The sequence below is a fragment of the Tursiops truncatus genome, chromosome 3 (assembly GCF_011762595.2).
Source record: "Tursiops truncatus isolate mTurTru1 chromosome 3, mTurTru1.mat.Y, whole genome shotgun sequence".
Lineage (NCBI taxonomy): Eukaryota > Metazoa > Chordata > Mammalia > Artiodactyla > Delphinidae > Tursiops > Tursiops truncatus.
In genome coordinates, this window is record NC_047036.1 from 158,677,828 (window position 1) to 158,699,693 (window position 21,866).

At 48.9% G+C, this 21,866-nt stretch overlaps 1 protein-coding gene across 16 annotated transcripts in view; it reads right to left on the bottom strand.

Moving 5' to 3' along the window:
• CPAMD8 (C3 and PZP like alpha-2-macroglobulin domain containing 8) overlaps positions 1 to 21,866 on the bottom strand; it is a 99,528-nt gene that overhangs the window by 18,981 nt on the left and 58,681 nt on the right. For all 16 annotated transcript variants that reach the window (XR_012331041.1, XR_012331040.1, XR_012331042.1 and 13 more), the window contains 5 exons: positions 17,827 to 17,878; positions 10,217 to 10,515; positions 9,400 to 9,625; positions 7,609 to 7,785; positions 4,196 to 4,277 (listed from right to left, as the gene is read on the bottom strand). Coding sequence is in view for 11 of the 16 variants with exons in the window: in XM_073803011.1 (XP_073659112.1) it covers positions 4,196 to 4,277; positions 7,609 to 7,785; positions 9,400 to 9,625; positions 10,217 to 10,515; positions 17,827 to 17,878 (836 nt within the window). In the remaining 5 variants the exon portion in view is untranslated. The remainder of the gene's footprint in view (positions 1 to 4,195; positions 4,278 to 7,608; positions 7,786 to 9,399; positions 9,626 to 10,216; positions 10,516 to 17,826; positions 17,879 to 21,866) is intronic.

The following is a 21,866-nucleotide window of genomic DNA, read 5'->3' on the forward strand; positions in this document are numbered from 1 at the left end:
GGAGTTAGCATTTAATAAGTATAGAGTTTCAGATTTACAAGATGAAAAGAGTTATGGGGATGGACGGTGGTGTTGGCTGCTCAACAGTATGAATGTACTTAATACCACTGAACTGTATACTTAAAAATAGTTAAGACAGTAAATTTTCTGTTATTTAATACAGTTAAAAAAAGAAAATCAAGTGGCTCCAAGCTCTGTTTCTGTGAATCACCAAAACCTGAAATATTAACCTTACAATTATTAACCTTATTAACCTCGTCCTGGCCACTCTCCTTCCAAGATACCTCAAATCCATCCTCTTCCTTCTATCCCCATGGCTCCTATGTCAGCCAGGCCACCCCATGGCTCCCACTGCTTCCACCAGCCCAGCCCTGCCCCATCACCTACTCTGTATGCAGCAGAGTTTGGAAATTCCAAACACTGGGGGGCCAAGATGGAACTTAGTTGCCCCTGTGCTGGGAACTGTGGAATTTCCACATTCTGCTACACTGTTCTCTTTTTTTTTTTTTTTTTTCCTTGCGGTATGCGGGCCTCTCACTGTTGTGGCCTCTCCCGTTGCGGAGCACAGGCTCCGGACGCACAGGCTCAGCAGCCATGGCTCACGGGCCCAGCCGCTCCGCGGCATGTGGGATCTTCCCGGACTGGGGCACGAACCCGTGTCCCCTGCATCGGCAGGCGGACCCCCAACCACTGCGCCACCAGGGAAGCTCCCACTGTTCTCTTTAATTTTCCATCTTAAAACACAAACAGGGATAAACAAACTGTGGTACGTCCATACAACTGAATATTATTCAGCAACAAAAAGAGTTAACAAGCCACGGTATGATCTGAAGGAAATTTAAATGCATATTACAGAGTGAAAGGAGAAATCTGAAAAGGCTGCATACTGAATGATTCCAACTCTATGACATTCTGGAAAAGGCAAAACTATAGAGACAGTAAAAGTCTCAGTGGTTGCCAGGGGCTGGGGGGAGGGAGAGACAAATGTGCAGAGCACAGGGGATTTTTAGGGCCGTGAAGCTATTTTCTATGATACCTTAATTGTCCAAACCCATAGACTATGCAACATGAACCCTAAACTATGGACCTCAGTTAATAATGTAGCAATACTGGTCCATCATTTATAACAAATGTATATCACTAATGCAAGACATTAACAGCAGGGGAAACTGTGTGTAGGGGAGAGGGCGTGTATGGGAACTCACTTCTACCTACTTAATTTTTCTATGAAACTAAAACTGTTCTACAAAAATAAACTCTATTAATTAAACACACAGCCCAGCGTGACTCAGATTACAGCCATGCTTTGTTCTAAGCCCTCCTGCTCCATGTGGAATAAAATCCAAACTCCTCCCGCTGCTCAGTCTGGCCCTGCCACCCTCTCCTCCCTCACGTTGGGCCACTCTCCTCCTCATCTGTGCTGCTTCAGCCACACTGGTCTTCTGTGGCTCAAACTCGTCAAGCTCAGTTCTGCCTCAGGGCCTTTGCACAGGCTGTTCCCTCTGCCTGAAATCTTCTCCCCTTGGATTTTCACACAGCTCCTCTCTCATCTTCAGGGGACCTCTTCAGGGGCACCTTTCCTGACCACCCCATGTAACTGTGTGCCTCATCATACCCTACCCCCTTTGCATGCTTCATAGATATGAGAAATTATATAGGTGATGTAGTAGCTTTAAAATACATCCACAAATGCCTTGCTTCTTTTCCTTTCAAGCAGTAGAACCCAATTTCCCCCCTTCTTGAGTATAGGCTGTACATAGTGACTTGCTTCTAAAGAACTTAATGTGGTGGGGACTTCTTGGTGGCGCAGTGGTTAAGAATCCGCCTGCCAATGCAGGGGACACAGGTTCAAGCCCTGGTCCAGGAAGATCCCACATGCTGCTGAGCAACTAAGCCCATGCGCCACAACTACCGGGCCTGCTCTCTAGAGCCTGCGAGCCATAACTACTGAGCCTACATGCCACAACTACTGAAGCCTGCGCACCTAGAGCCTGTGCTCTGCAACAAGAAAAGCCACCACAGTGAGAAGCCCCCACACCACAACGAAGAGAGTAGCCCCCCGCTTGCTGCAACTAGAGAAAGCCCGCACACAGCAATGAAGACCCAACACAGCCAAAAATAACTAAATAAATTTTTTTTTTTTAAAGTAGAATGTGGTGGAGGTGACAGTATGACTTGGGAAACCAGATGATAAAAGGCATGTGGCATCCTCCTTGTTTCCTCTCTTGGAGTTTTTATTCAAAGGGAAGTCAGCTGCCATGTTGTAAGGACACTCAAGCAGCCCTATGGGATAGTCTTCAGTGAGGAACTGAGACCTCCTGCCAATAGCCATGTGAGAGAACTAACTTGGAAACAAATGCTCCAGCCCCAGTCAAGTCTTCAGATGATGACAGCCCCAGCCAACACCCTGACTGCAACCTTGGGAGAGATCCTGAGCCAGCAATGCTAGCTAAGCTGCTCCTGAATTCCTGACCCACAGAACTGTGACTAAATGTTTGTTTTAAATGGCTATGTTTTGGGGTGACTTGTTACACAGCAGTAGATAACCATTACATCTTGTACAGGGTCTCTCTCTCTCTTGAGCAATGAGCTCCTGGAGGCAGGGACCATGTCTTTCTTGTTCTCTCAGGAGTAAGAAAAGAGCCTGGCACATAGTAGACACTTGAATAAACAAACAAATGAATGAATGAATGAACACTGGATGCGCCGGAACCTATCTATAACAGATCCTGAGTTTTAAGGAAGTTGAAGAGGTTGGACTGGATCCTGGACTCCCTGGCCAAATATTTAGGGAGAGGTGCTAACAGGGTATCCATCCCAATGGGTACCTGGCACTGTGATGAGCACGCCTGCACCCTTATCCTACTGCCTACCCAATCCCAGTCCAGAGAGGGATGTGTGGTGAGGAAACAGGTTCAGAGAAGTTGAGCATCTGGTCTAAGGCTGCCACAGTCCACACGAGACAGAGCCTGGGTTTGCCCAGCCCCAGGGTGGATGCTGTTGCCATTGTCCTGTGCATCTGCAGTTTTATCCTACAGGGAGGTTTCACAAGGCTAAGCGGGAGAGGCAAGCTGCTGGGTGTCACATTTCCATGACCACAGCAGAACTGGTCTTTTCCTGCTCAGTGTGTGTGTGTGTGTGTGGGTGTGGGTGTGGGTGTGAACTGTGGGAGGGCATACAAAGGTCACAGCTCACTATTTCTGACCGGTGGAGGCCTCTGGGAGCTGCCAGGACTTGGCCAGCTTTCAGAGAGTGACTCAGTGGCTTTGGCCAATCCCGCAGAGGGTGGGGGCCTCTGCTTGCTAGTGCATGACTGCGGCCTTGCCTCATGGGCTGTCAGCAAGGCAGGGCCCTGGGACCAGAACTGGGTCAGACGATTGGCTTCTGGGGACTGGGGGGCTGAGCAGGTCATCAAGGCTGGGCCCCTCGGGAGCCAAGCGAGTGACACTGCACCGCAGCGTGGGCTCAGCCAGCCGTGTCGCTGTTCCCCCAGCCCCTGGCACTGACGCTGGGCCGATTTAAGGACTGGATACTGTCCATGCCCATAGCTGCTGCAGGCGCCATCAGGGTGTTGCTCTGAGAAGGAGGCCTCACTAGGGACAGAAAGTTCGGGTGCCCCACTTCCTCAGTAAGCCCCAAAGTGGACGAGGCAAATCCCTGATGATGCCAAGAACTGCTGTGGCCCAAAGATCTCAGGGAATAAGACCCAGGTACACCCAGGCCCCCCCTGCTCTGGTTGACCCTGAAAGCCAGAGGGAGCCGCTCACAAGGGAAACCGGACCCCAGGACGTGCCTCCAGAACCCCACAAGCCAGCTTTGAGGCAGTGGTCTGGCCTCTCCCAGCCCATCCCCTCCTGCTCAGGGTCACCCCATTCCTGGGTCCCATGGGCTCTGAGGAGGACCAGAGCGCCAGGACCCATCCTCAAGGGGCCAGAGGGCAGGGGTTCAGTTCCTGGGCCCTGTGGCAACAACAGCAGAAGGAGTAACAGTAACTGTCACCGCCACCAGCTCCACCATGCACAGGCCAGGCAGAACCCGCCCGCCACCCCAACAATCCAGACCTGTAAACCCCAGGGGCTAAGACCATGGCCATCTCCATTTCCCATGCAGGCTCCTGGCTACGCTGTGCTGGACATGAGAATGTGACTTCAAGTGGAACAACCTCAGCAGCCGTGCCTGGGGAGTGAGGACTCACCACATACTCCCCGACTTGTCCCGCTCCCCGAAAGCACTATAGGAGCCATCTTGGTGCTTGTAGGTCAACTGTCTCTGGTAGCCTGTGGGGCAAGAAGAGGGGACAGCACCCTGGTGAATGGCTGGCCAGCCAACGTCTTACCCCAGGACCCTGAAACAATGCCACACCCACATCGAGGGTTCCTGAGACTACCCCATGCCCACATCTGGGGTCCTTGAAACTGCCCCATGCCCACAGCTGGGGTCCTTGAAACTGCCCCACACCCACAGCTGGGGTCCTTGAAACTGCCCCACACCCACAGCTGGGGGGATTGAAACCTCTACTTTATTCTTCTTTTGTTTCCTGATATCGCCCCTTTGTGACTCCTGGTCACACACCGGCCCCTCAGTCATACCTGGGGCAGGGGTTGGTCAGTGAAATGCACCATCTCCAGGCGCCCTCGAGCTTGGTTTGCTCAGAGCAAGGGAGCAAGGAGGGACAAGAGGGAGGGAGGTCAGGTGGGCTACTGGGGCCTCCAAGGCTGGGCTGGGCGGTTGGTCTTACTGTGAGGGCAGCAGGGGGCATGAGTGGAGGGGGTGAGGGGAGCTGGGGAGGGGTGTGAGGGGACAAATGTAGTGGGTGGATCGTAGGGTCCAGGGAGGAAGCAGAGAAACTGGGCAGGTGGGGACTGTCTAGGAGAGCATGACCATGGGCTTGGAGCGGGTGGTGGGGACAGGCAGGGAGGGGTTCTGCGGTATAGGCAGAGCTGCCTTAGCTGAATAAGATGTGAAGGAAAAGAAGAAGGATGCCGAGGGCATCAAGGTTTGCGGCCTGAAAGGCAGGAAGGACGGAGCTGTGCCCATGGACGTGGGGAAAGAGGCAGGAGGAACTCTGAACTGGGTGGACAGTGTCCCCTGCCCCGCCAAATTAATGTCCACCTGGAACCTCAAAATGTGACCTTATCGGGAGTGAGGTTCTTTGCAGATGGAATTATGTTCCTGGATTAGGCTGGACCCTAAATCCAATGACTGGTGTCCTTCTCAGAGGAAAGAAAGGGAAACACACAGATATAAAAGGGCTTGTGGAGACGGAGGCAGAGAGCGTGGTGATGTGTCCACAAGCCAAAGAACACCTGGAGTCACCAGAATTCCGCCAGGACAGAGGCCTGGGACAGATGCTCCCTCGGAGCCTCCAGACAGAATCAACCCTGTTGCCACCTTCATTTTGGACCTCTGGCTTCCAGAACCACGAAGGAATAAAGTCCTATTGTTCTAAGCCACCCAGTTTGTGGTACTTTGTTACGGCAGCCCCAGGAAACTAACACCAAAGGTTTGCCGGAAAACCAGGGGGTCGGGGGTTAATCTGGGGCTCGTTGAGTCTGAAAGGCCAATTGGCTGATAAGCCTCAGGGCTGGCTGTCCCGGGGGGGGCGGGTCCAGGCTGCCACTCACCCATACAGGTCATTGCACTCTGGGTGGCATTCAAGGGCCTGAGCCCAGATGAGTCCACTGAGGTATGCCTGGCCCTGGGAAGCCAGGGCCCATCCACCTCCAAGACCCTCACAGCACATGAACCTGAGCCCCCCGTCCCCACGATGGACCAAGCAGACCTGGGGTTCTGGGAAGTCTGCGGTCAGCCTTCTTGAAGCCAAACCTTCAGCCCATGGCAACCCCTGAGTTCTCTTTTCATCTGAGAGTTGTACGTTCTTCATAGTAAGTTTTTTCATTTTCTCATCCACAAGGACAGATGGTTCTAGATCATCAGGACTGCCCTTGGAGTAGAATAACTGCGGGAACCGTAACAGGCCAGGAGGCAGGGACCCCAGACTCGCCTTAGGAATCGAGATTTTCACGTGCCTCAGTTTCCCCATCTGATAGGGGCCAGCATCGTCTGAGCCAGGCACCCGCGGGTCCTTTTCGGTGGCAGAAATTTCCAAGGTTGTGCCCGTGGGTTCTCATCTCCCTCTGGCTGGGTCTAGTGCCCTGGCTGCCCCTCGTGCCCCAGTCCAGGGGAGTCTGCAGTCTGAGACGCCCCCACCACTTGCCCCTATGAGGTCTTGGGCACCTCTTCACTCCCAGGACCTTCAGTTTGCTCATCTGGGAAATGGGGACCAAAGTGTGGAGGCTGCCGGGAAGGCAACTCAGGGCAGCGTGGATGGAGCGGTACTTGCCTGGCACAAGATGGATGCCAGCTTCAGAGCTGGGTCCAGCCCCTTCCACGTGCTCCTTTCACTTCAACTCCAGCCCAAGGCTAGAAGCAGAGCCCAGGAGGCCCCAGGACCTTGGGATCAACTGACAACTCCCTTGTTACACAGGTAGGAAACCAAGTTACTGAGAAAAGCAGGCCCTACCCGAGGACACAGAGTGGGAATCCATGACAGAAGTGAGACCCCACCTCCAGCCTCCCACCCCCTTCCTCCTACCTGTGGGGCCTAGATGTGCAAAGTGGGTAAGACAGGGCCCTCAGAGGCCTTGTCCGCCCCCTTGCCTCCGCCCCCTCCGCCATAAGGCTGTTCCCTATCCTAAGGACCTGAGTCATGGCAATGGAAGATGTTCAGTGCTGTGTTATTTATATCTGAAGTTCAATGCTGCTTTGTTTATTTCTGAAGAAGTTCAGTGCTGGTGGTTTATTTCTGAAGATGTTCAGTGCTGCATTATTTAGAAAAAAAAACTGGAAATAACCCCAGTATGTCCAAAAGCATAGTTCAGTATGTTGTGCTCCATAAATGCACGTGATGAAGAAATAGTGTAGTCTCCAAAGTGATTATGAACTGAACACATCCTGAGACCCAGCGATTTCACCCCACAGAAATTTGGACGTGTTGTCACTAAGTACACTAAGAGGGTGATTAATGGCGGCACCATTCTAAAAGCCCTGAGTTGGAAGCTGCTCCAAAGCCCATCAACAGACACACTGACTATGGTCTCCCCACACAGCAATGGAGGTGAACAGACCACAGGTCCCCACAGCCCAGTGGACGAATCTTATGCACACAGTGCGGGGTTGGGGGTGGAGGGCACGCCATAGGATGCCATGTTATGAGACACCAAGAGTGGCAAAGCTAATCTTTGCTCCTGGAGGGCAGAGGAGTAAACCCAGAGCCAGCAAGACAGGGAGGTTATGGGGATTTTTTTCCCTTTCCAGATGTTTTTTATAATGCTATTACACTGCCCTGGTTGTTCAAAATATCTACATTTTTAAAAGATGCTATTCCTCTTCCCATGGCTGATTACCAGCATTCAGAGCCTTTTCCTAACAGGTGCAGACACCAGGTTCCTATTAACAGGGACCCCATCAGGCCACCCAGAGCGGCCTCTTTCACCCACTTCTTTGCCTTCTTCTACATCCGCCGCACTTGGCATGTGAGCTGCCCCCCAGCATGGTCGAGGCTACCTGCAGTCCCACGCCCTCCACCCAGGCAGTGTCCCCCAGTACCTTGCACCAGGTAATCAGTGGTCTCCCTTTCCACCTCAGGGCTGAGCTGTCGGGTTTTCTGGAGATACTTCAGGACAAAGACGTTGGGTGCAAAGTGGATCATGTTTTGCTCTCCACAGCCAAAGGGCAGGCGCAGGTGGTTGCTGAGATGGTTCAGAGTTGGCCCCATGACATCTCCTGGTGGGAAGAAAAAGGATGGGCTGGGGACTGGCCTCACCCAGTGCCCTGGCTGTCCTACGGACAGCTTTCCTTAGAGAGAGCTCACTTGTGGCCTAACACCAGCAACCCATCCTCTGATTGCCAGTGCTGCCCTTTGAAACTGGGCTGCACCCTTGCCCAGTCAGCCTGCTTGGTCTCCTGGCTTTGGTGAACACCCACTGGCCCTTTCCTCCATACCTCCCTCTGTGTTCTTTAGTTTTAACTCAGGTGTTCTTTCTCTACCTTTTCATTATGTTAAATGCTCTTTCCTTTCTGGCTTTTTAAACAGGTGCAATTAAGGCTATACATTTCCCTCTTAGTACAATTTTGGCTGCATCCCACAGACGTTAAGATGTCAATCCAGCCATGCGATTCCATTCTAAATATTTTTTCTAACTTCCAATATGAAATGTGATTTTCTCTTTAACCGTATTTAGATTTTTTATAAAACTCTTCCTACATGTGTGGTATTGTTGGTGTGTTTTTAAAAGTTCTTTTTTTCTCTTATTTCTGACCTACTGTGTTCTCATCCCTTCAGTACCCTGTCTTCCTCTCCCTGGCCTCTATGCCCCAAACATTGCTGATGGGCCCTCCGGAATCCCCACTGTCCCCTGATTGCACCTCCCTTCCTTCCTCGGCCTTTCCTCCTGCCCCACTGAGGCTGCCACTGCTCTTGCAGCCTCCTCTTGTGGCAGGGCGTACCTGGTTACTTTCTCATCACCCTTCTCTGGGTTTTCCAGCTTCTTCTCCAACCTTCCATCCCACTGTGCTGATGACACTGACTGGCACACAAGTCCCTGCCTTCACCTCCTCTCCACTGTTGTCCACCTGCCTTCTCCCCTACATCCCTCACCTCCATCTGTGCCACTCATCCCCAAGGCCACATTTGAGTTTATCTCATGCTTCAGAAGTCATAAACTCCAATATCCTCTGATCTGGTCACAACCACCACCCTGCCCAGGCCCCAGGGCTTCCATCCTCTGATGTCAGAGAGACCCAAGACCCCCTCCTTCAGGCCTGTCCACCTCCTCCTGGCGTCTCACCCTTCCAATTCCCAGCACTAGATGGATCACACAGTCCCCACTTTCCACTTCTATGCCTGGGCTATGGGAGACAATCCACAGCCCAAGAGATCCCTGGCCACAGCCTCTTACCCCTGCTCAGTAAATGCTCTAAGCATTTGAAATGGTCCTGCCCACTCAGCTGGACACCCAGAAGCCCCGCCCTCCACCCCATACCTGGTTAACTTCACCTGGCCTTTCAGCCTTCTTGTATAACACCCCAGACCCACTGCCCTCATGGAGTTCACCACCACCCTCCCGGTTGCCCCACACAGGGCAAGGACCTGCCTTCTCAGCCAGATTAGGAAGCCCTGAAGGTCAGGTTTGAGGTCATCTCTGAGTCTGGCCCCAGCACCCATCATGGAGAAGGCACTAGAAGCTGCTTGTCAGGTGAGTGGGTGTGTGGTTGGAGGCCCCGGGGCACAGGTCCCCAGCAAAGCCTGGTATGAGACTGAGCCCAGAGTAGACACTTGTCCCTTGGCCTGGGTTCTTGCTCCTGTCTTCCCCAAATCAGGCTGCAGGGCAGACGCACCTATGATGGCGGCGGCTGCACGCTCAGACCCAGGGATGGCGCTGTGCGGGACCCCCAGAGTGAAGGCTTCGCTGTAGCTCTCATCTACTTCCACCTTCCTCCAGATGCGGAACTCGCCCACAGAACCCCAGCCAGTGGAGAAACCGATGAACTGGACCTCTGGTGTCTTGGGGAGGGTCCAGGCCATGATGACAGAGTCATTGGATGGCTCTGGACCATGGCCAACCTGGAAAAAGAGGCCAATGCTGCTGGATGCTGGCAGGAAGCGTGAAGCCGTGCTCAGACATGGTCAGAGGACTTGGCCACGCTCATAGGTTGGGGCGGGGTTCTCAAGGGGTCAGAGATGAGAGAAACTAGAGACCACACTGTTCATGAAACACCCAACAGAGGCACAAGTGTGGCATCTGCAGGTTCCAAAGTACCTCTGGATCTTAGCATATGCCTGGCAAACTCCTCTATTTGTACTTCAAAACCCCACTTGGCTATATCCCTCCTCTAGGAAGCTGTGTCAGCTGCTTCTTTCTATGTCTCCTTTGCTTGGCCCAGAAAGAGCCCACAGTCCCCATTTTACCTGTTCTATCCACTTTCTTTCTCCCTGACCACCCACCACCCTTCAGCTCCCAGATCCCTGGGCACTTCCTCCGCCACAGCTCTCACCACCTGTTTTTTGTACGTAACTCCAGGCAGACTGTGAGCAACTTGAGAGCTGCCTTGCGTTTCCCCTCTCCCCTCCCCACCCCTCTGACATGTATCAGGAAGCAACAATGCCAGAGGACCAGGAGGTTCCCGTGCCCACCCCAGGCAAGCCCAGCCATGCCTGGATGAGCCCGCTGTGCCAGCTGATCCAGAATGTTCTGAATTCATCCCAGGAGAGGATCTTGGCTGTGTGTGTGCTGGCCACGGGCTCGCCCATCTTGCTGGTGGAGATCCAGGACCTGGTGTTCTGGTGCCCTCCCAGAACGATCTCGATCATGCCTGCCGTGTCCTGGGGTCCTGGGGACAAGGCCACGCGGGCATCGTTGTGGGCTCGCACAGCCACATCAAAATGGGTGAGGCGCAGCGGCCGCTGCACATACTGGAACTCGTACTTGTTGGGTGTGGAGATGTGGACTCTCTCTGGATGGAGGGAAGGAGAAGGGGTGTTGAGGGGGAACCGAAGCATCCTACCCCCACCCCCCGCCCAGGCCCAGAGCTGAGCATCGGGACCTCAGGGGGCCAGCCTCACTGTGCCTCCCCATGAAGCTGCAGGAAGCATGGTGGAACGGAGCTGGCTTAATGACCATTTTGTCAATAGCACACAAAAGATGAAATGCTCACAGAGATAAATCCTACAAAAGACATGCAAGACCCATAAGCTGGGAACTGCAAAATGCTGCTGAAACTAAAGACACAATGGAGAGCGAGAGCGTGTTCGTGGGTCAGAAGATAATACTGCAAAGATGTTAATTATTCCCCAAACTGATTTATAGATTCGATCCAATCCCAATCAAAATCTCAGCAGAGTCTTTTGAAGAAACTGCCAAGCTGATTCCAGAATTTATATGGAAACTCAAAGGATCTAGAAGAGCCAAAGCAACTTTGATAAACAAGAACCAAGTTTACTCACACCCTCTGACACTGAGACGTACTCTAAAGCTAGAGCAATCACAAGAGTGTAGCACTGGTGTCAACACAGACAAATGCTCAAGGAACAGAACAGGGAGTCCAGAAATGGACCCACGCATGTATGAGCGACTGATTTTCAACGAAGGTGCAAAAGCAATTCAATAGCAAAAGTCTTTTCAACAAATGATGCCAGGACAACTGCGCCTCCAGATGCATAAAAAGGAACACTGATCCATACCTTGCATGGGCTCCAAGAAGTAACTCGAAACAGATCATAGCCATTTTATGAATGTAAAACCTAAAACTATAATACTTTGAGAAGAAAATGTAGGGTTGGGCAAAGATTTCTTAGATAAAACAACAAAAAATAATCCATAAAAGGAAAAAGTGATAAGCTGGGCTTCATTAAAATGAAAACCTTCTGTTCTTTAAAAGACACTATTCATCCAATGATGGACACTTAGGTTGCTTCCATCTCCTGGCTATTAAAAATAGAACTGCAATGAACATTTTGGTACATGATTCTTTTTGAATTATGGTTTTCTCAGGGTATATGCCCAGTAGTGGGATTGCTGGGTTGTATGGTAGTTCTATTTGTAGTTTTTTAAGGAACCTCCATACTGTTCTCCATAGTGGCTGTTTCAATTTACATTCCCACCAGCAGTGCAAGAGTATTCCCTTTTCTCCACACCCTCTCCAGCACTTATTGTTTCTAGATTTTTTTTTTAACATCTTTATTGGGGTATAATTGCTTTACAATGGTGTGTTAGTTTCTGCTTTATAACAAAGTGAATCAGTTATACATATACATATGTTCCCATATGTCTTCCCTCTTGCGTCTCTCTCCTTCCCACCCTCCCTATCCCACCCCTCCAGGCTGTCACAAAGCACCGAGCCAATATCCCTGTGCCATGCGGCTGCTTCCCACTAGCTATCTACCTTACTACGTTTGTTAGTGTGTATATGTCCATGACTCTCTCTCGCCCTGTCACAGCTCACCCTTCCCCCTCCCCATAACCTCAAGTCTGTTCTCCAGTAGATCTGCGTCTTTATTCCTGTCTTACCCCTAGGTTCTTCAAGACATTTTTTTCCTTAAATTCCATATATATGTGTTAGCATACGGTATTTGTCTTTTTCTTTCTGACTTACTTCACTCTGTATGACAGACTCTAGGTCTATCCACCTCATTACAAATAGCTCAATTTCATTTCTTTTTATGGCTGAGTAATATTCCATTGTGTATATGTGCCACATCTTCTTTATCCATTCATCCGATGATGGACACTTAGGTTGCTTCCATCTCCTGGCTATTGTAAATAGAGCTGCAATGAACATTTTGGTACATGACTCTTTTTGAATTATGGTTTTCTCAGGGTATATGCCCAGTAGTGGGATTGCTGGGTCATATGGTAGTTCTATTTGTAGTTTTTTAAGGAACTTCCATACTGTTCTCCATAGTGGCTGAACCAATTCACATTCCCACCAGCAGTGCAAGAGTGTTCCCTTTTCTCCACACCCTCTCCAGCATTTATTGTTTCTAGATTTTTTGATGATGGCCATTCTGACCTGTGTGGGATGATATCTCATTGTAGTTTTGATTTGCATTTCTCTAATGATTAGTGATGTTGAGCATTCTTTCATGTGTTTCTTGGCAATCTGTATATCTTCTTTGGAGAAATGTCTATTTAGGTCTTCTGCCCATTTTTGGATTGGGCTGTTTGTTTTTTTGTTATTGAGCTGCATGAGCTGCTGGTAAATTTTGGAGATTAATCCTTTGTCAGTTGCTTCATTTGCAAATATTTTCTCCCATTCTGAGGGTTGTCTTTTGGTCTTGTTTATGGTTTCCTTTGCTGTGAAAAAGCTTTTAAGTTTCATTAGGTCCCATTTGTTTATTTTTGTTTTTATTTCCATTTCTCTAGGAGGGGGGTCAAAAAGGATCTTGCTGTGATTTATGTCATAGAGTGTTCTGCCTATGTTTTCCTCTAAGAGTTTGATAGTTTCTGGCCTTACATTTAGGTCTTTAATCCATTTTGAGCTTATTTTTTTGTATGGTGTTAGGGAGTGTTCTAATCTTATACTTTTACATGTACCTGTCCAGTTTTCCCAGCACCACTTATTGAAGAGGCTGTCCTTTCTCCACTGTACATTCCTGCCTCCTTTATCAAAGATAAGGTGACCATATGTGCGTGGGTTTATCTCTGGGCTTTCTAAGAGTCCATTATCGGATGAATGGATAAAGAAGATGTGGCACATATATACAATGGAATATTACTCAGCCATAAAAAGAAACGAAATTGAGTTATTTGTAGTGAGGTGGATGGACCTAGAGTCTGTCATACAGAGTGAAATAAGTTAGAAAGAGAAAAACAAATATCGTATGCTAACACATATATATGGAATCTAAGAAAAAAAATGGTCATGAAAACCTAGGGGTAAGATGGGAATAAAGACACAGACCTACTAGAGAATGGACTTGAGGATATGGGGAGGGGGAAGGGTAAGCTGGGACAAAGTGAGAGAGTGGCGTGGACATATATACACTACCAAACATAAAATAGATAGCTAGTGGGAAGTAGCCGCATAGCACAGGGAGATCAGCTCGGTGCTTTGTGACCACCTAGAAGGGTGGGATGGGGAGGGTGGGAAGGAGGGAGACGCAAGAGGGAAGAGATATGGGAACATATGTATATGTATAACTGATTCACTTTGTTATAAAGCAGAAACTAACACACCATTGTAAAGCAATTATATTCCAATAAAGATGTTAAAAAAAAAAAAGGGTGTGTCGGTAAAAAAAAAAAAAAAGACACTGTTAAGAGAATGAAAAGACAAGCCACAGACTGGGAGAAATACCTTTGCAAAGCATTTATCTGATAAAAGACTTGTATCCAGAACACATTTTTTAAATCTCTCAAAACTCATTATAAATAAACAACTCAATTTTATTTTATTTTATTTCACTTTGGCTGCACCATGCGGCTTATTAGACCTTAGTTCCCCAACCAGGGATTGAACCCAGACTACGGCAGTAAAAGCACTGAATCCCAACCACCGTACCACCTGGGAACTCCCAACAACTCAATTTTAAAAAGGTTAAAAGACACTTCACAAAAAAAGATAGACTAATAGCAGATAAGCATATGAAAAGACGCTTAACGTCATTAGTCATGATGGAAATGCAAATTAAAACCACAATGACATACCACTAGACACCTATTAGAATGGCTAAAATTAAACAGACAATACTAAGTGTTGATAAGAATGGGGCAGAACTGGCTTATCCAGTGCTGGTGGGAATGCAAAATAGTACTACCACTTTGGGAAACAACTGACAGTTTCTTAAAAAGTTAAACACATACCTACTACATGAGTTAGCTATTCCATTCCTAGACATTGACTCAAGAGAAAGAAAACACATCACCCATACAAAGACTTGTGCATGAATGTTCATAGCAGCTTTATATGAAATAGCCCCAAACGGGAAATAACTTGAAAAAATAACATTCAAAAAGTGAATGGATAAACAAAGTGTGACACATCCATGCAATGGACTCCTACTCAGCCTTAAAATGACTGAATTATTGACACACACAGTATGGTTGAATCTCAAAATTATTATGCTGAGTGAAAGAGGCCAGACAAAAAGAGGACATTCCGTATGATCCCATTTATGTAAAATTCTAGAAGGTGCAAAGTAATCTATAGAGAAAGGAAGCAGATCAGTGGTTCCCTAGTGGCAAGAGTGGACAGGGTGAGAGAGTTCAAAGGGATGTGACTTTAGGGTTAATGGAAATCTTCATTATCTTAATTGTGGTGATGGCTTCACAGATGTACACACATGTCAACATTTATCAAACTACCCTTAAAATATGTCTAATTTATTGTATGTCAGTTATACCTCAATAAACATGTTAAAATGTTACTGACCTTACTTTGAATACAAATACATTTGGCCTAGTGTTGATTATGATATAAGAAGTACAAACAATATATAAATGTCCAATAATGTTTCAAAATGTTCCATAATGATCAAATTTTGGAGCAGTCCTTTGATGGAGCATACTGAAGCTGTTTTGAAATGCTGTTTATAACGACTTTACAATAACGAGGAAAAGTTCTCAGGATGTGTTAAGTGAGAAAGGCAAGATATAAAATTACATAGCTCATGAGTCACAACTATGCTAAAACAAACAATAATCAATCCTATGAAAGTGAATATAACAAAATGTCAAAAGAAGTCATCTTTGGGTATGAACCAGAGGAGATAGTTTCTATCTTTCTCTCTTTCTAAATTTTCTCTAATACACAGGTATTGCTTTTTCCTTTCCCAATTTTTAAACTTATGGTAAAATACACACAATGTAAAATTTGCCATCTTAACCATCTTTAAGTGTACAGTTCAGTGGCATTAAATACATTCACATTGTGCAAACATCACCACCACCCACCTCAAGAACTCTTTTCATCTTGTAAAACTGAAGCTCTATACTCATTAAACAATAAACCCCCATTTTCCCCTCCCCCCAGCCCCTGGCAACCACCACTCTACTTTCTGACCCTATAGTTTTGACTACTCTAGGGAGCTCATATAAGTGGAATCATATGGTATTTGTACACATGCATTGCTTTTTAAAACGTTTTTAATTTAAATTTTACTGGGATAATTATAGATTTATATGTGACTCTAAGAAATAACACAGAGAAATCTGTGTACTCTTGACCCAGTTTCCCCAATGGTAACATCTCACAAAATTCTAGTATAGTATCACTAACGGGATATTGGCACTGTTACAATCCTCATTCAGATTTCTCCAATTTTATTTTATGGGAGAAAAATAAATGTTGCCATTTTATCATCAGTCCCACACCCTTTCTCCTTGCCCTAACAACCATCTCTAAAATTTTGTCATTTCGAAAATGTCATATAAACAGAATCTTTTATGTACCCTTTTAGGATTTTTTTTTTACTCAATCCACTTCATCCAAGTTGCTGCATGTTATCAATAGTTTCTTCCTTTTTACTCTGGATAGTATTCTAAGATATGGATGGACCACAACTTTTTAACCATTCACCCACTGAAGGACATCTAGACTGTTTTCAGTTTGAGGCTATTGCAGATAAAGCTGATATGAACAGTTGTATACAGGTTTTTGTGTGAACATAAGTCTTCATTTCTCTGGGATAAATGCCTAAGAGTGTAGTTACTGGTGGGTATGCTGATGGCATGCTGTCTTTTAAGAAACTATCAAACTGTTTTAAGAAACCACCAGCAGTGACTGTACCACTTTACAATGTGTGAGAGATCCAGTGTCTCCACATCCTGGCCATCTTTTGGTGCTATCTCTACTTTTTATTTAGTCATTCTGGTAGGTGTGTACTGATAACTCACTGCATTTCAATGTGCATTTCTGTAATGGTTAACAACGTTGAGCACCTTTTCATGTGTTTATTTGCCATCTGTACGTCTTCTTCGGTGAACTGTTTATTTCTTTTGCCCATTTTCTAATTGGATTGTTTGTTTTATTTACTGTTAAATTTTGAGAGCTCTTTATATATTCTAGATCCTAGTCCTTTGTCAGTTCTGGGTTTGGAAATATTTTCTTCCAGTCAGTAACTTGAATTTCCCCGCATTAACAGCATCTTTCACAGAGCAAACGTTTTTCATTTTGATGAGGTCCATTTATCAATGTTTCCTTTTGTCATTCATTCTTTTGGTAATATGTCTAAGAATTCTTTACCTAGCCCTAGATCCCAAAGATTCCTCCCATGTTTTTTTTTCTAGAAGTTGTACAGTTTTACATGTAAGTTCGTGCTCCGTTTTGAGTTCATTCTTATATAAGGTATGATCTTTCAGTCGAATTTCATGTTTTTGCCAATGGATGTCCAATTGCTCTAGCATCATTTGTTGAGAAGGTTCTCCATCCTCCATTGAATTGCTTGTGCACCATTGTCAAAACTCATTTGAGCACATATGTGATGTATTGCTACTTACTGAAAAAAGGGAGGGGGGGATGTTAAAGGAAGCCTGTGTCCAGAGTGTGCTGTGGGTCAGGGGACCTGTTGTGCTGAATGCTTTGGGAACAAGGAGGTGGTACACCTAGAAGGTAGGCATCACCAGGGGACTCCACTTCAGATCCTCTGCTGTGCCTCTTGGCAAAACCTGCCAGGTGAGTGCCCAGTGCCAGGCCCAGCCCAACCTCCAAGCTGGAGGGCTCTTTGGGGAGGGACTGGATGGGGAAGGGGCAGACCCTCCCATAGGCAGCTCAGACTCATGTTCCTCCCAGCACTGCCCTGACCCCACAAGGCAGAGGTGTGGACAGGCCTTTGGCCACTCCACCCACTGGGCACTCTGTGCCCATTTCCTGTTCACAGGTCATGGGCAGGTATAATGTCAATTTCAGGGGATCAAGATGGACCCCAGATCTCACACTTTCTGGAACCCACCTTAATTTCCCGCATCCTCCTTTGCTATCCCTGGGTTCTGGGTCACCCTCATTCCCACAGCTTTCCCATGATGTGACTCTAAGACCTCCTTTCCCCAGACCCTGGGTGAGGAGCCCAGGGCCCAAGGACAGCCCTACCCCTGACGGCAGTCTCTTCTCATTGGTGCCTGCAGTCTACCATCGTATGTGCTCACTTCCTGCGTGGCAGATGCCCAGTCCTCACTCTGGCTTACAGGTGCCCCCAACTGGGACATATCAGTGCTTTGCTGCTGTGTCCCCAGCTCCCAGGGATGGTGGGTGTCCACTCAGCAGCAGGAAAGCTGCGGAAGTGCAGGGGTAAGGGCCAAAGTCCTTGGCAGGGTGGGCACGGGAACTCACCATTGGGACAGAAGAAAGCGCTGTAGGTGTATGACCGGGGGGCTCCTTCAGGCTGAAACAGAGAAACGGGGAGAACTGAGAAATGGGGGGTGGCAGCCAGTGCAAGGGCGAAGCCGCCCTCCCATGGCAGCAGCTCTGAGTGTGGATCCCGCAGGGTGATACCACGACCACAGGTGCACAGAGATGGACCAGGTCACCTACCTCCCATGCCCAGATAGGGAAACTGAGGCTCACTTCCCCTTCTCTGGGCTCTAGTCAAACAAACTCACCAACCGCTCCTAGACTTATCATGCTTCTCACACCCCCATCCTACCCTCCCAGCCACCCCTTTGGCCCAGCTCCAAGCCCAGCTGCTCCCTGTGGGCAGAGAACACTATGACTCGAAGGCTGCCAGGATCTGAGGCCCCATCCAATGTCCAAGAGCACTGAGAAGGGGGCACACAGGTCTGTCAAGGACGGGGTCTCTGTCCCACTGTCCTATGCATCCCTTGTCTCCTGTCCATCATGCTCCTGCTTCCACCCCTTCCACAACGTCCCCCAAATAATAGAAGGCAGCTGGCTTGTTCTCTTATTTATTTATTTTTAAAATTTACCTATTTTTGGCCACACCGCGCGGCATGAGGAACTTCCCCTGACCAGGGATCGAACCTGTGCCCCCTGCACCGGAAGCGTGGAGTCTTAACCACTGTACTGCCAGGGAAGTCCTGGCTTGTTCTCTTAAAAGGGAGCACTGGGAATTTAACTCGATACACCTTGTGGGCTTTCGTCTGACCGGAACGGCCCCTGTGGGGCTCTCGCTTTTCCAGATCTCTTTTAGCGCCATCAGCAAATCGGTGAGCTGGGGCCACCTGAGGTCAGACCTCAGACGGTTAATGCTTGGCCACTGCAGCCAGGCAGCCTCCTGGGGTCCCAGCTCCCCCTACTGTGAGGATCATTTTATCTGCCAACTTGTGTAAGCCAGGGCATGCCTAAACATCTGGCCAAATGTTACTTCTGGGCATACCTGTGAGGACTTGTCTTAAAGGAGTCAGCATTTGAATTGGTGGGCAGTGATGTAGATGGCCCTCCCCAACGTGGTGGCCCCCAAACACTCCACTGAGGGCCCAAATACAACAACAGGCAGAGGAAGGATGAATTCTCTCTCTGCCAGACTGCTTGAGTTGGGGCATCAATCTTCTCTGCCCTCGATGCTTCTGACCTTCAGACTCACAGATGGCAGACTTCTCAGCCTCCACGGGGACTTCTCAGCCTCCATGATCGTGTAAGCCAATTGCTAATAATAAATCTCTTCCTAGAGAAACGTAAATGTGCTATTGGCTCTGTTTATCCGCAGCACCCTGACTAATACACCCACTCCTTGCTGGGTGACCGAGGGCCACTCACTTAACCTCTCTGGACCTCTATTTGTCATCTCTAAGATGGGGGTGATGAAGGCGCCGACCTCACCGCGACGTGAGGGTTAGGTGTATTTCAGACAGAGCCTGGCATCTTTTCAGTGCTACTCAACAGTCAGCTCTTGTTAGCGTTTCTCATCCCCCTCTTCCCCCAACCCCCGCCCCCAGTCCTCTGTTGAAGCTGGCAAAGATGGGCGTCATCCATCCTGGGTCTGTACTGATGAGTCCGGGAGGCACCTGTCTGGATCATGTCCACTTCCTGCTATCATCCCGGGGCCACGCCCAGGGGCCTGCACCGGGGTCCTGCCTCACCCACGCAAGCCACAACCTGACACCCACACTGCACACCTCGCTAGCAAACCTTTAGCAAAACCCGTGGTTGATGCTGAGCTGTCCAGCAGCCGGATTGTCATCTCACGCCCAGAAGGCGTGACGTGGAGCCCACAGGCCATCTGCTCAGCCACAGGCTCCAGGGTGAGCCCCCGAGATTTTGCTTGGACTTCAGCAACCCCCTCACCGGTCTATCAGCTCAGCCCCTTGTTGGAAAAGGGGCTGAGTCACTGGACAGGGCCTGGCCATTGTAAGCCCATGATAGCTATACAATCATAAAAATGATTCCTGACTCAGGTGTCTATCAGTGGATGAATGGATAAACAAAATGTGGCCCATGCATACAACGGAACATTATACAACTGTGAAAAGGGATGAAGCACTGACACGTGCTACAATGTAAATGGACCTCAAAAACATCATGCTGAGTGAAAGAAGCCAGACAGGAAAGGCCACAGAGTGTATGGTTCCATTTATCTGAAATGTCCAGAACAAGCAAACCCAGAGACAGAATCTGAGCCCTTCTGCTGCTGCTGAGCATTTCTCTGGCTCCAGCTGACCATCCAGGGCCTCCTGGACACACCCCCACCCCCAGCATAGCCTCTGAAGCAGCCCGTGGGGCCGCTCGTGGCCACGCCACCCTGTCTTCTTTTCTGGCTCAACTCCGAGGGGACCCTGGTGCCAGCCTCTCTCCTCCACGCTGCCCTGGCTTTTAGCTGATCCTGGGTTCCAATCTCCTTCGCCTCTGTGCTCAAGGCAGCTCCTGACCAGGTTCCAAAACATGGTCACTGCATGATGTCATGATTACCTCTGGCAAGACTTTTCTACAACGTTGTAGCACAGATCGGGGCTTCACTCTTCTCTGTTCTATGGATTGATCTATTCCGGACATTTCATATAAACAGGATCATACGCTATGTGGCCTTGTGTGTCTGGCTTCCTTCACTCAGCATAACGTTTTCAAGGTTTATCTACGCTGTTGCATGAATCAGCGCGTCATTCCTTTTTATGACTGAGTAATATTCCATGGTATTGGGTAACCGGATCCCCTCGCACCACATTTATCCATTCATCAGCTGATGGACATATCCTAAAACAGAAAGAGCGTCCCTGGTTTATGTCCAGGTTCCCCCAGTTGACCATTATAAATGCCTGGATGACCACAGACCACTTTTCTTTAGCACTCAGGCCAGGCATCAAGAGATGTCTTCCACACACTCTCATTTAACTGTCCAGCAGTTTCATGTTTGAATCCAGGGCTCTCACTCCAGAGCCCACCCCAAGCCAAGAAGGCAGACTTCCTCTCACTCCCGTGATGCCCGCCAGGCTCCCCTCATGGGTCTGAATTATGTCGGCCTCCTCTTTGATTCTGTGAACTCCACTGAGACACGGTGGGGTGATGGAAGGCTCTCAGCCTTCCAGCAGAAATGCAAAAGGTCACAATCCCCTGGGCCAGCTGGGGACCCAGGAGGGATGGCGTTCGCCGCCCCTCCTCCTGATACACACCCACGACAGCTCGGCCATCACCTGCTTCCCCACCACGTGTCTCTCAGGAATGGCCTTCCTGTTGTATTCAGACTCCTGCCCGGCAGGTGGCACGTGGTGTCTTGGGAGGGTCCATCGTATAACTGATGGAGCGAGCGACCCATGCGCTCAGAGCTCTGTGGTGGGATGAGATGGGAGAAGCCGTGCACCCAGTGCCTCCTATTTCATAAATCCATTTTTCTAATTCATGCTTCATTTTTTTGCATTGACATTTCAAGTCTTCCGATGCCTAACTCATACCTCCTGTCCTCCAGTGCTGTCTGTACAGAGCTGGACCAGTGGATGCTGCAGACATAGGACACTGCTGAACAGCATGAAAGGGAGGAAAGGCTTGAGGATAAGAGAATCCTTCTCTGTGCATCTAGAAATTCCTCCTGCAGAGGAAGAAGACAAGAGCTCCAGGCCTCCAGATCAGGCTGGCCGCACTGGGGGACTCGCTGCCTCCTTGGACTGAGGTAGGGCAGGCTGTGGTCCAGGGAGCGTGCTCAGGCTGTGCAAAGGGTCACCAGGGGTCTCTGCATTTCCTGTTGAGGCCATCCTATCCTGCTGGCTCACAGAGATCGCGTGCCTCATCTGATGACACACTCGGAGGACTCCATCACGTCGTGTCAACAAAGCGGCAGCAGTAACCCATCCACCTCCAGGAGTTCCGCCCAGCGCGTGTGTGACTCCAGGCGCTGATGGGAACCATTTGTGCTCAGCTCCGCCAGGACTGCAGCCGGGAGGGAGGGCAGCTGTTTGCAGCTGGGCTACTGGGGAGGGGCAGAGACT